Here is a 12,288-nt window from a genome sequence, read left to right as displayed (position 1 = left end):
AGCATGTTGTGATCATTTCAATGTGGATTTTCCTGTAATGTTTTGTTTTTCCCATTTGCGGGAAGAAAATCAGCAGGTCCCATAATGACTTAGGAGATCTTTGATGTTCCACCCCAAGCAATATGTTTTCCTGACAGAAATACCCTGTCAAAGGCACATATACTATGCATCCTCTCTCCGACTATAAGTGTCTCACATCCTCGGGGGAAACACTTCGCAAAAAGTGGGCTAACCATGTAAAGATATGTGAGGAAATTGGAATTTGGTAAGGCTGCGAAGTACAAAAATACCAGAAGAGTGCCGCATAAACACAAACAATACAAAGAGCAATGTAGGAACCAATCGCAGTTCTATATGAAGGTCACCGCAAAGATTTGGTGGCATTTACCAGCAAATGATACAACAGTCTTCCCCATAGGCAGACAGCCTTGGGAGGGCAGAGGTGCTAACATTAGCATCCTCGCTACTTTCCAGTAGATACTGGTAGGGTGTATTTAAAAACTGATATTCTGGTCTGCCTTTCAGCGTGACTTTCAGTGACAGAAAGATGCATGAGTGGATCTCACAGAGAGCTGAAATGAAACAGGTGCATAAGAACTAAACAAAGAGTAGTTACTGGACATAACTGCAGTGCTATGAGTATGTTCGTATTTTGTTTCTTTCAAGGGGGGCGGGGGATCCCGTTGGCGGGGCTAGACCCTTCCAAGACAATGATAGGGGAAACACAATGTACAGCGCAGACGTGATTGTAAGAGTTTAGGAGCAACAAAATTAGAAAACTACAACATGTCTAGTTGCAGAGCTTCCAACCATCCAAGCAATTCAGGGGCTTGTTTTGGCACCACTGCAGGGTTTCAAGAGATCAGTATTCACCACATTAAAAACACTGTAATTGTACTGAACAAACCTTCCACTTAATTAGCAAGATATTCAATGCATATCTACTTATTAATCCAAGGCTTTAGCATCCCTTTGTGGTCCAGTGCCCCAAGGAATGTACCCACTTGCACTGTTAACAAAACAGGCATGACCACGGGCATAGCCAAGTACCCAACAGGCTTACATTAGCTATGCCCAGCTAGTTGGCCGGCTTCATCTTTAGAAACTACTGCCTCTGCAAATTGCTGGTTTTTATAAGGACACAAAAGTCAGAGTGCTAAAAGACCCAAGGAAGGGGAGAAGGCGTTTGCGGTAAGCTGCCTGTTGGGTGTGAGCAGCCAGATGGCATATATGGATCCATAGGAGGCTGTTTGTAAAGACAGACACCAGAGAAATACATTAGATAGCGTAAAAGGACACATGAAAGGCAGGAGAATAAGAGAGCCAGGGCGGTGGGAGAACAGGAGATAAGAAGGGAGAGCCCAGGAGAGCACAAGCCAAATGAAGCGATAGGAGAGGGAAAAAATGAAGAGCTGAAAGGACGCAGCGAATGAAAACCAGCAAGCAATGAGAGAGAAAGTGATAGAGAGGGAGGCCGGCACGGTCTAATGGTGAAACCTCCAAATCAGAACTGATCTCCATTTACAAATGCTTCGGTTTTGTCAGCTTAGCAGAGGGAAACAAACGTACTGTTGGACGAGCCATTAATCATGTTAAAATCACAATTTCAATTCATACAACTGCTCAATTCCTTCATGAATGTCTCCGCTGCCTTTGCATTCGTAGGAGATCCATTTCCTCCCAACAAGTACATCAATCTTTTGTCTCCCGTGTTCCTGCGCCAGCTGTACGTCTGAACTAACTTCTGCTTGAACATGGTGTTCACTATAGAGAGCCTATAACTGGTGCTGAATCCTAATATCACACATAAATAATAAGACAACGGGTCTACAGACATGCACTGAAAATAATGCAACGCTGGAGCTGACGGGAATGACATTAGTTTAGGAGGGGTTTTTTTTTTTAGTCATAAACTGTTTAACAAACTAAGATTTTGACCAGATGATGGCGCTAGACAAAATTTCAGAGGACCATCAAGTCATCCTGAGGGGGGCATGAATGTTGCACACACATTCATGGCAATTTGTTCAATACCCGATGTCACTTTTCACTCAAAACCACAAATGTGAACCTCATTGTGGTAATGAAAGCACCAAAGCCGTTAGGGTGCATTGTCTGGAGACTACGACTGACCATGAAACACTTGTCGATGCTGAGCTATTTCACAGGATAGGCGAGGACTTTAAGGAAGATTAGACTTTATTAATCCCACAGCGGGGAAATTGAGTTGTCACAGCAGCTAATTCAATAGATGAATATCTTTATTAACTCCAATGGCAATCGATCTAACAGCTGATTGGATTATTTCAGGTCTGGAGTTGAGCGGTTTGATGAATGACAAACCCCTGAAACTTTAAACTGGAAGACAACAGTTACAACCTTCCTTTTCCACACCTATAACGCAGTCGTCTTCAGCCGATGCCCCACATAGCTCAAACAACAGCCCTGTTCCCCTCCCACAGGCCCATCCTTCCAGGCCCTTAATGACAAATCTCCGTCATATCTTTAAGACCTCATAGTACAACACTTCGCTCTCAGAACGCAAGCATAACTGTGATTCCTCGAGTTTCCAAAAGTAGAAATGGAGCGTTTGGCTTTCAGGCTCTCCTGTGGAAACAGCTCCTAGTTTGGGTTCAGGAGGCAGAAACCGTCTCTACTGCTTAAAACTTTACTTTAAAAAAAAAAGAAAAAAGCATATCGTTAGGCCTGGCTCAGGTGACCCTGAAACGTCTCCTTGTTATGTTGTTCTTTTTGCCGCTTTTTTTTTTTTTTTTTTTTACTGCTGCTGTGCTTCTTTAATTGTTCTTTGCAATTGTTAAGTGTTTTGGGACCATGTTATGCTGATTCTACACTTTAAAATAAATATAATTAATTTGAAATAAATTGAATTGAGCTAACAACAGCCCTTTGGCACATACTTTAAGTTGGTGCTGATTTAGTTATGTTGCTACACCGAATAGTTAGAGCGTTAAATATACACCAAGAACTTCAGTTTGAAAGCTAAAAAAAAATGCCCAAAACCAGCATAATATATTTATACTCATTTGAGACCTCAACTCAAAGGTACTTCAAATGTTCTTCTTAAAAAAAAAAGAAAGAAGGTATTTAAGGCTAAAACTGACTGATTGTTTAAAACAAATGCAGAACCATTCCAGACGGCACTAGTTAAAGTAGATTTTTACTCGTGTTTAGAGAAGCACTATTTTCACATTCAACACTGCATCAAATATTGATGTCACGATGGATTTTTGGCAGGGAAATGTGTACGTTGCACAGGACATGCTTTTAATGTGAAAATATAAGGCAAGTCTACGCAAAAGCCCGGGGCTGCGACTGCAGTCTTCCTGAGCCGAGGTTTCATACATTTGCTGTGATCGCTGAAATTCATTTCTGCTCAATCCGCGATGAAGCATACACTAAGTGCGCACGAAATGACGAATCAAAACATGCCTGCGGTCTCGTGCCCGACAGTACAAGGATACTGTAAACTTACTGCCGGTCAGAGGAAAGAGCTGTTTACAGAAACCTAGACAGAGGATTTTTTTTTTTTTTTTGGGCTATGAAGTCTATGAACAGTAACCTGCTGCTGCGACACTCGCTGCCGAAGTGCTTTACCAGGAAATGAATAGTCCTGTTCAACCAAGGAATTCACACTTTGTTTTCAACATGGCAGCTCAACAGAGAGGCCTGGCAGACCCTGTTGTTGGCTGGGATGGCCCAAGGGCTGTGATTTCTTATCATTAACCAACCAATCACAAATGTTGCTCCTAGTGCTGAGGCTATAACCGGGTGTAGTTTGTAGCGGTGCTGTTCATGTATGTGTGTGTGTGTGTGTCTCCGTACCCACCTGACCAGTGTCCGGTGGTGGCCCCGGAGCGGTCGGTGCAGGTGTTGCTGACGGGCAGAAAGACGGTCTCCCAGCCGCCGGGGGCGTAGCGCCAGTTGTGAGACTCCAGGATGAGTGTGCGCTGGGTGCCATAGGCGATCATGAAGCAGTAGACGACGTGGTGGAGCTGGCAGCCGTAACCGCAGCCCTTATTAATGTTACACACCAGCTTCCTCGCCTTACTGCAGTCTGGGGGGTTCTAGCAGGAGAGGGAGGAAAAGAGACATTTTTTTCATTGCTTGAACCTCACCTTGTATTTCTCAAAGACCTGCTCTGTGACTGGTAATAACACACATTGTTTTCTTCGTTTCCTTTGCCTGTCTCATAAACCACTTCACTCTAATTTCATGTTACCTGGTTGCTGTTTTTTCCTCTGTTGCACCTTTTCATTTTCATTTTCTTATTCTCTTTTTCTGCTCATGCAAATTTCTTTCATGTTCTTCTAAATTAAATATTTCACAGTATTATCTGTTCAGTCAAAGAGAATGCCAGGTATGACTTTTTCTTTTTCCACTATTGTTGACCAAACACAACATTAAAATGAGTCAAACTTATTGTGCTCGGTGATATGTGTCCTCAATACAATCAAAATGTGCACTGAAGGTTATTTGAATCCAATACCTATTTACTGGCTCATATTACATGCAGCAAAATATAGAGCTCAGCAAATACACAGTCGGCTCCTGTGTGAGTAATATTTGTTAAGACTTTGAGTGCTGTTTTAAGAACTTACTGAGCCTTTAAAAAAAAAAAGGGCTGAATGCCACTGGATAGAAAGTATTGAAAGATGAACGAACCCATTGTTTGTCTTTTCCTCTGATTTGTTGACAATAAGAAAAATGCCAGCCTTATTCTTTAATATCTCTTCCTCCTTAATCGCTTTTGGAGCTCATTCTTTTACTTTTCACTTTTAAGCTTGCTGTCCCGTTTCCTTTGTCTTTTTCTTATGCTCATTCTAAATATATTTTCTCTTTCCCTTCATTCTCTCCCTTCACTATTTTGTACCACTCTTTCTTTCATCATACTCCTTTTTTTTTTTTTTTTTATCCCTTTCCTTTTCCTAGACTCTCTCTCTGATTCCCTGTCTTCCCCTCAACCTCACTGTCATTCCTCATCTCAGAAATTAACTTTCATATCATACAAAGTCTGAGGGGAACAATACCAAATGAGAGGTGCTTTGACAAGACCAAAAAAAATGTATTCTTTTTTCTGTGTAAAAAAGAAAGAATAGAAACCAACAGAGTGACACATGCTGTGCTGTCGATGAGCTGCCGGGCGGGCTGCGATTCGCTCGGCAGCCGGTCTGAGCGACTCTGCGACGCTCGTGCCAACCGGCTTCCTAAACAGCAATTACTGGCTGATGGGAGTGTTTTCCTCATTAGACCGCTGCAGCTGTGGACGGTTCACAGTAATCAGGCCGCCCGGCACCCACCGGCTAACGTTGCCTATCACACACTAGCAGGAGAGGAAGAGGAAGGGGAGGAAGGAGGAGGAAAGGAGAGGGAAGCGGAGGATTCAAAAAAACAAAACAAACAAAAAAACAGTGGAGATGAAATGCAAAAGAGGACAGAGGAGGCAATGGAAAAAGGAGCGAGGGCAGGAAATTAGAAAATAAAGAAGGGAAAGAGGGGAGGATTCTTTACGTGCAGAAAAGTGATTACCACCGCTGCTGTTCAATAACATGAACACATATTTCACATAGTACAGCGGCCATCGAGCTAACTGACAGAAAAAGCCACGCCGGTATTCCCTTGGAATTACAGGCTGCCACTTCGCTACAAGCCCCATAGGTGTAAGCTAACGTACTGTACTAATAATCTACAGGGGTGTCCTGACAGGAAGGACCTCTGTAAAGCTGGTTCTCTGCGTGAAAAGCTTGGCAGCCGAGTCAACGTGAATGTATGAGATTGTTGTATGGCGCGAGGTGCGGAGGCCACCGACGGATCCCCGGTCGGGTAATGGTGTAGCCGGAGTGACTCTGAAGCGCCGACAGACGCGGTTCAAGGATAATGACGGCAGATGCGTGCACAACGGCAGCCTCTGAGTGCCGCTTTGTACTGCAGGTTAAGTGCCTGTTTAAACGGTGTTCTTTTGGAGTGTGAAACGTGGGGCCGAGTGGCAGTGATTCAGTTCAGAGAAACTACAGTGATATTGTTTATTTAGGGACTTTGGCCGAGAACAATCGAATCTGAGGCAATAGTATGGCAAGCTCAGGTAATTATGCTGCCCACATTCATTCACTTCAAGATGTTCAAAGTGAGACTTCAGTACAGTTTAAAAGTCTGTTTTGCGACTCTCTGTTGGCAGCAGATTTACAGTAATATGGTGAGACAGTCTATCCAGCGCATTAAAGTCACCTGTAGCGCACAGGCTGACACATTTAATAATAAGTGCCTTAATCAACTGTGACTGAAGACAGCTTTACCTTTATTATAAGAAAATGCAATGAAGACAATAGCTTTTAGCATTTCATTGAAAGATTTTATTACATCAAAACCTCGTTTTTTTTTGTTTTTTTTTACTGCTGGCAATTTTTCCACAACAATCGTAATCCAATGTTTTGCAGTTGAGTAGTTTTTATTGTTACTAGTGGAGGAGTCATATCTTTTTCTTTTTTTACCAGCATGGGGTTAACACTGTGTACTGTGCCTATGCACAAACTCGGATGTAAACACTGAATGAGTCGGGAAGTCAAACACTGGTGCCATGTGCAAGTTTTAAATACTGCATAAGACGGCATTTAATCATAGTGTCGCTATCATATCACAAGTTTGACTGTCTTTTTATTCTTCAGAATTACCAACGTGATGTAAAGAAATGTTTTCACTCAAACTAACTTGCCACTACCATCAGTAACTGAATGCTCCACTATGTTCATCAGCTTGTTGATAACTTGGCTATCGTCTGTTTGGTGCAGGAAGTGTACAGTGGTTTTTCCGCCTGCTGTGGCCAACAATAATACCAATGAATAGGGACGGGTAGTGTTCAACACTGTTCAATAGCAGCACTAATACCCTTAACGTGTCAAATGTTTTCGGTAGGTGCTAGCTGGCCAGCTATTACTGCGGTGCAACTCAGACAAGTATCTGACCAAACATTGGTTTAAAAAGACTGAAACAAATTGAAACAGAGTGATTTCATCTATGTGGACGAGCCGCCCAAGCCGAGGCTGCGGATGGTAAATATTGTGGTTCACTGACGTTGATGGGATTTAGTCATAAACACAGCATCATTTAAAAGTAAAATAACAAACTCAAAGATACTACAAAGCTCTGCAGAGCTGAGGAGGGTGATCATGAAGATAAATGAGCCATTGTTAATTGAAAAATATGTTCGAGAACAGTTTTAAGTATTATAAATTTAAAGTACTGAACTCCTTTGCTGAGTGATAAGTGAACTCTGGGAAACGTAGTGCAAAAGCACCCATGATAAAAAAAAAAAACAACAACACTTGTTCATTACCAATTAATGCCTCCATACTCAGGCTCCTAGTGCAAAAATAGATGAAAAGCTCGTCCAGCAGAGCTCCATCTGAAGGAGCCAGCCGTGGGTACTGAATGTGGTGAGTGGACAGATGGAGCAGACGCAGAGATGGAGTTAGTTAAACCAGGAATGAAGGGAGAGCCTGGTGCGGGTGGCACAGACAGCAGGACAGGAGGGAGGAGTCTGTCAGTGTGTGTACATATAGATGTGTGAGTGAGACAGCAACACACACACACGCACGCACGCGCGCGCACGCACGCACACGCACGATCCCTTTGCGTACGAGCATGTGCATCAATCTTGTGGCTGAGCTTGTGTGTGTCTGTGTGTGTCTGTGTGCATGCACCACTTGCTTGTGTAGGTGCGGGTGAATCCATCTGTGCACGACTGTGTGTGTGATGAATTAGTTATGGCAGCTGGTAGAGCGGTGTGATCCCTCAGCGGTGGTGACAGCAGCTGTTAGTGGTGCTGTCTCCGCCCAGCCAGACTGACTGGGTCCTCTTCATCAAACACACCGGCTCATTAATGCTGCAGGGCCCGGTGCCGCACCGCCCCACCCGAGAACCCGGCAGCACCAGAGCTGGGAGTAGAGGAGCGGGACGGCTGGGGCGGGTCTCAATGTGTGTGTGTGTGTGTGTGTGTGTGTGTGCGCACGCGCGCGTGTCTCCCTTTGTACTGCGTGGACATTTGTGCATGTGCGTGTCTGCCAATCTGTCATTTTGCATCTCCATGTCTGTGTGTTTCTGTTTTGCTGCATGCGTGTGAAGAAAAAAAAAAAGCGCTGACAAACAACAAGAATCCTGCTCGTCAGATGCGACTGCTGAAAGCGTCTGCTATCACACCCCTCACCTGCTGCTCATGCAGACTGACGCTGACAGTTACGGATGCTGCAAATGAAACAATCAAGTGTGAACGATGTCCTCAAAAACGCATACGTGTGATTATTCCAGAAAGGGAAACATTCGCATGAATGTAGCTGTTTCTACATGTGGGCGTGTGTGTGTGTGTGTGTGTGTGTGTGTGTGTGTGTGTGTGTGTGTGTGTGTGTGTGTGTGTGTGTGTGTGTGCGTGTGTGTGTGTGAGAGGGAGAGAGAGCGCCGGCCAGTTTGGCTGAACAGCAGGTGTTTCTCTACTGTAGATACCTGTAGGTAGGTGATTCTGTTCTGGACCAGATCCGACAGATCTTTAGCTTCCTTCATTCTCCATTCACCAACTCCGTCCGCCTGGCTGAGGTAGTACAAGTCTGTCATGATGGACCTGCAGACACATGCACACAAATTTCACTTTAACATTTAAATAATCGTCTGACAATAAACACTGAATACAGTCTGTGGGGCACAAAAAAACCCCAAAAAAAACTACCACCAGCTTCTCCAGATGTGGACATTTCCAATAAGAGGACAAAGAGCTCACCAATTCATTTGCTTCGCCTTCACTGTTAAAGGAGTCAGAGCAGTTCATGTTCAAACAGAAAAAGTACATTTCTGAGCGGCTGGTACTTAACATCCTTCGCAAGGAATCTGTCTAAGAGACTGTTGTCAAACATACCACCACAGTTTTAGAACAGACACTCTTTTGCTCTCATTAACAATGTCAACATCTGGCACAACTGTTGAGCTTTTAAATGCCATTAACACACGGTATATTAGGTCGGCACTACTTGGTAATATGTGTACGTTCTCAAATATAATAAAACATGTCTTTAACATGTCAACAACCCAGTCACACTTTGCATGTTAAGTGTTTAGTTTTACATTGTGTGTGAGAAGGACGCAGCAATAATGAATAATTTGCATTTTAACTTGTCAGCTACAATATGTGAAAAACAGTCCACAGCTCTTCTGACACATGTTGTCACACAGACAAACAGAAAGAAACACATTTCAGAGGCTGCATTTTAATCCATTGAAGTCAATTTAAAAATGGTTTGACAATTTTGGGGAAGATTTTTCATGGGTCTGTTTCAGATCTGGTCCAAAATGTTCAACCTCCAATCTCTGGTTGTGCGACACAGCTGAGACCACCGCAAATCAATGAGCAGAACTGAGTTATGGTGAAATCAACTTGACAGGATTTATGCATTAAAATGATGAAGAACCTCGACCTGGCTGATTTTAACAGTTTGTTGGATCTTTAGAAAATGTCCCACCATTCAACGTGTGTGGGAGTGGTAGAATGATATGCACGCTGTAAAGCCCTTTGAGACTGCTAAAGCTATAAAACACCATACAAGCGCAGGCCATTTACCGTTCACAGTATCATAAAGCATCAAAATCATATCAGAACATAGAAGTACATATTCAATTCCATATGAAGGTGTTACCAAACGTGAATGGTGACTTTAGACTCTGCCTCTGATTTCCTGCACAGACATGGTCCTCAACCAAAGTTATTATTGCGTTAAGTAACTGTTATGTTGCTGTAAATGTATGAATCTTGTGAAGCCCCACCCCTCACCTATGAAAGATCCACCGGACAGCATTTGTTGACGTAATACAGTATGTTAACAGTGCCGAGGCTCGACATTTGTTTTTGTATATTTATAGTTTAATAGTTTTAGTTTCTGTGATGCTGACTGACAACAACGGCGTCTTCCTGGTTTTTGGATTAAGTCTGCCGTCTGCACGCCACTGACAGCGAATTTATGTACGTGTCACACACTGCCTAATATTGCGACCAACCACTTACAAACATGCCCGAGAGCTCTGATACACTCAGCTGAGGGCAGACGTGAACACATCACACACACACACACACACACACACACACACACACACACACACACACACACACACACACACACACACACACACACACACACACACACACACACACACACACAGACAGACACACACAAACTTATGCAAGCCTAATTTATTGCTCACTTCTTTGACCCAAATCAGTCACATCCAGTGTGACAGGGTTCTTATACATATATTCAGGAGTGCACGCAAAGACACACACACACACACACACACACACACACACACACACACACACACACACACACACACACACACACACACACACACACACACACACACACACACACACACACACACACACACACACACAGAGAGCAGATGAACGCACCATGTCCCGTTTCAACAGTGCAGCTCGGTGATGAGTGCCTTTCTAAGCCAACTAAGACAGTATCATTACTCACTGTCCCATTCTGAAGCCGGACCCACAGTGTGAATGGATGTCAAACTCTCCTGCAGCAGCGCATAGGGGAGCCATCACCGCCCCGCTGCGGGAAGGAAAAGCAAACCTGGCCGCCCGCAAAACTTAACAAGGAGGAATCAACAGACAAGCCCGCAGGGATCTGGCAGCAAGACGGGGGAACACCACACAAGCATGAAGTCCTGCATATGTATTGTGTGTGTGTGTGTGTGTGTGTGTATAAATGTGTGTGGTCTTTAGCATACAGTATGTGAAGACTTGTGGGCTTCCCCGGTGCCTCTGATTGGCTCATCCTGCAGATGTTGAGGCTGCAGCTGCGCAGCTTCTCTGATGCTGCACCGATAGGAGAGCAATTATAAGGTTTCAGGTTCGGGTTACAGCATGAATCACGCGGTCAGGTGAGACAAAGGACGGGCAAAAGGAAGGACAGACAAGAAGTACTGTCCTGAAGCTCCGCAGTGCTCTGCTCTATGTCATAACATGAGACACTTGGTAAGCAATGTTCAGCTCGTCCGTGTTGTTTTCCTGCTGAAGACACAACATCACCAGACACACTATCCCGTTGCATGGCGGAGCTTCGTTACATACTATATAGTTTGACAAACTATTATTTTCAGTACGAGGTTGTTTCTTCTTCTAAATATTTTTAAATCCCTCGTTTCAGCTTATTCGTTGAATTTCAGTTGCAAACTTTTATCTTCTAAGAGCATAGTGATAAAAGTTCAGGCTACACATATATCACACTACAATTTACAAATCCCTCAATTTTCTTAACACGTACTAATTACCTCAACAGTAATCATAACAATTACCATTATCTGCACACAATTTAATATTTCTTTCTTTATTTGCTTTATTCAGGCTGCTAAGTAAATCAGATTGAGAATATTTTTTTTCCGTTCATTTCTGCTTCTGGAGCTTTTGGCCAAATCACATGATCTTCATCAGCAGATGTTCGAAATTTCTCCTTTTTTTTTTTCAGAGCACTTAAAGTAACATTTTAATTCTAAACCTCTACTTTTTTTTATTCGTTTTTTTTAGGTTCAATTTACACTGAGTGTTAAAATACATCTTGATTCAGTGTATATCTGTAGAATCAGTCCTGAAGCTGTGACACACTCCTCTGTAGATGCACAGGTGTTCATTTGTTTCACTTCCTGTTGCAGTTTGAGCTTTGAACTGCTGCTAATCTCTGTGAGCCGCCACTTTATTTCAGCTGCCTATAAAAACTTTGTGAAACTGAAAGCTTTTCGGTGATCATGTTCTCAGGGAGAGCAGGGAAGCACTTGCATACTTTTTTTTTTAATGTGCTTCATTTTTATTTTAAATAAAAATCTTCACGACAAGGACCTTACCCCCCCCTTTTTCCTGCGCAGAATTTAAATGAGGGAGCCGTGCATTTATTCAAGTCAAACGTTTCATTGCTCTTTCCACCTCTGTCCCTATCTGTGCTGGCTCACTCGGCCTCTGCCTGCAGCACATACAAAGAAAATCTGAAATGGAAAGCGAATGCATGTGAAAATCTGTGACTAGATGTGAATGTGTGCATGCATGTCCGTGTGTGTGTGTGTGTGTGTGTGTGTGTGTGTGTGTGTGTGTGTGGGGGGGGGGTCTTTAGCGATGACTAAGACAATGGGTCCTGCAGGCCACTTGCGCAAGATTACAAAAGAACCACTTGGCTCAGTGACACGGGGCTTTTCTTCTTTGGGCCGTGTGGAAAGCTGCCGTCCACATGA

The 12,288-nt window shown here is 43.4% G+C and overlaps 1 protein-coding gene across 2 annotated transcripts in view; it reads right to left on the bottom strand.

Annotated features, from left to right (window-relative positions):
* The window catches only part of fut8b (fucosyltransferase 8b (alpha (1,6) fucosyltransferase)), an 82,011-nt gene that overhangs the window by 14,202 nt on the left and 55,521 nt on the right, over positions 1-12,288 (bottom strand). For both annotated transcript variants that reach the window (XM_069708590.1, XM_069708592.1), the window contains exons 5-6: positions 8,512-8,626; positions 3,848-4,085 (exon numbers count right to left, since the gene is read on the bottom strand). In XM_069708590.1, coding sequence (XP_069564691.1) covers positions 3,848-4,085; positions 8,512-8,626 — 353 coding nt within the window. The remainder of the gene's footprint in view (positions 1-3,847; positions 4,086-8,511; positions 8,627-12,288) is intronic.

Source organism: Brachyistius frenatus, unplaced genomic scaffold (genome assembly GCF_029030835.1).
Source record: "Brachyistius frenatus isolate BFR_SWC_R1_liver_20210118 unplaced genomic scaffold, ASM2903083v1 Contig_76, whole genome shotgun sequence".
Taxonomy (NCBI): Eukaryota; Metazoa; Chordata; class Actinopteri; family Embiotocidae; genus Brachyistius; species Brachyistius frenatus.
The sequence above is the reverse complement of the archived record's forward strand: the minus strand, read 5'-3'. Positions and strand labels throughout refer to the sequence as shown.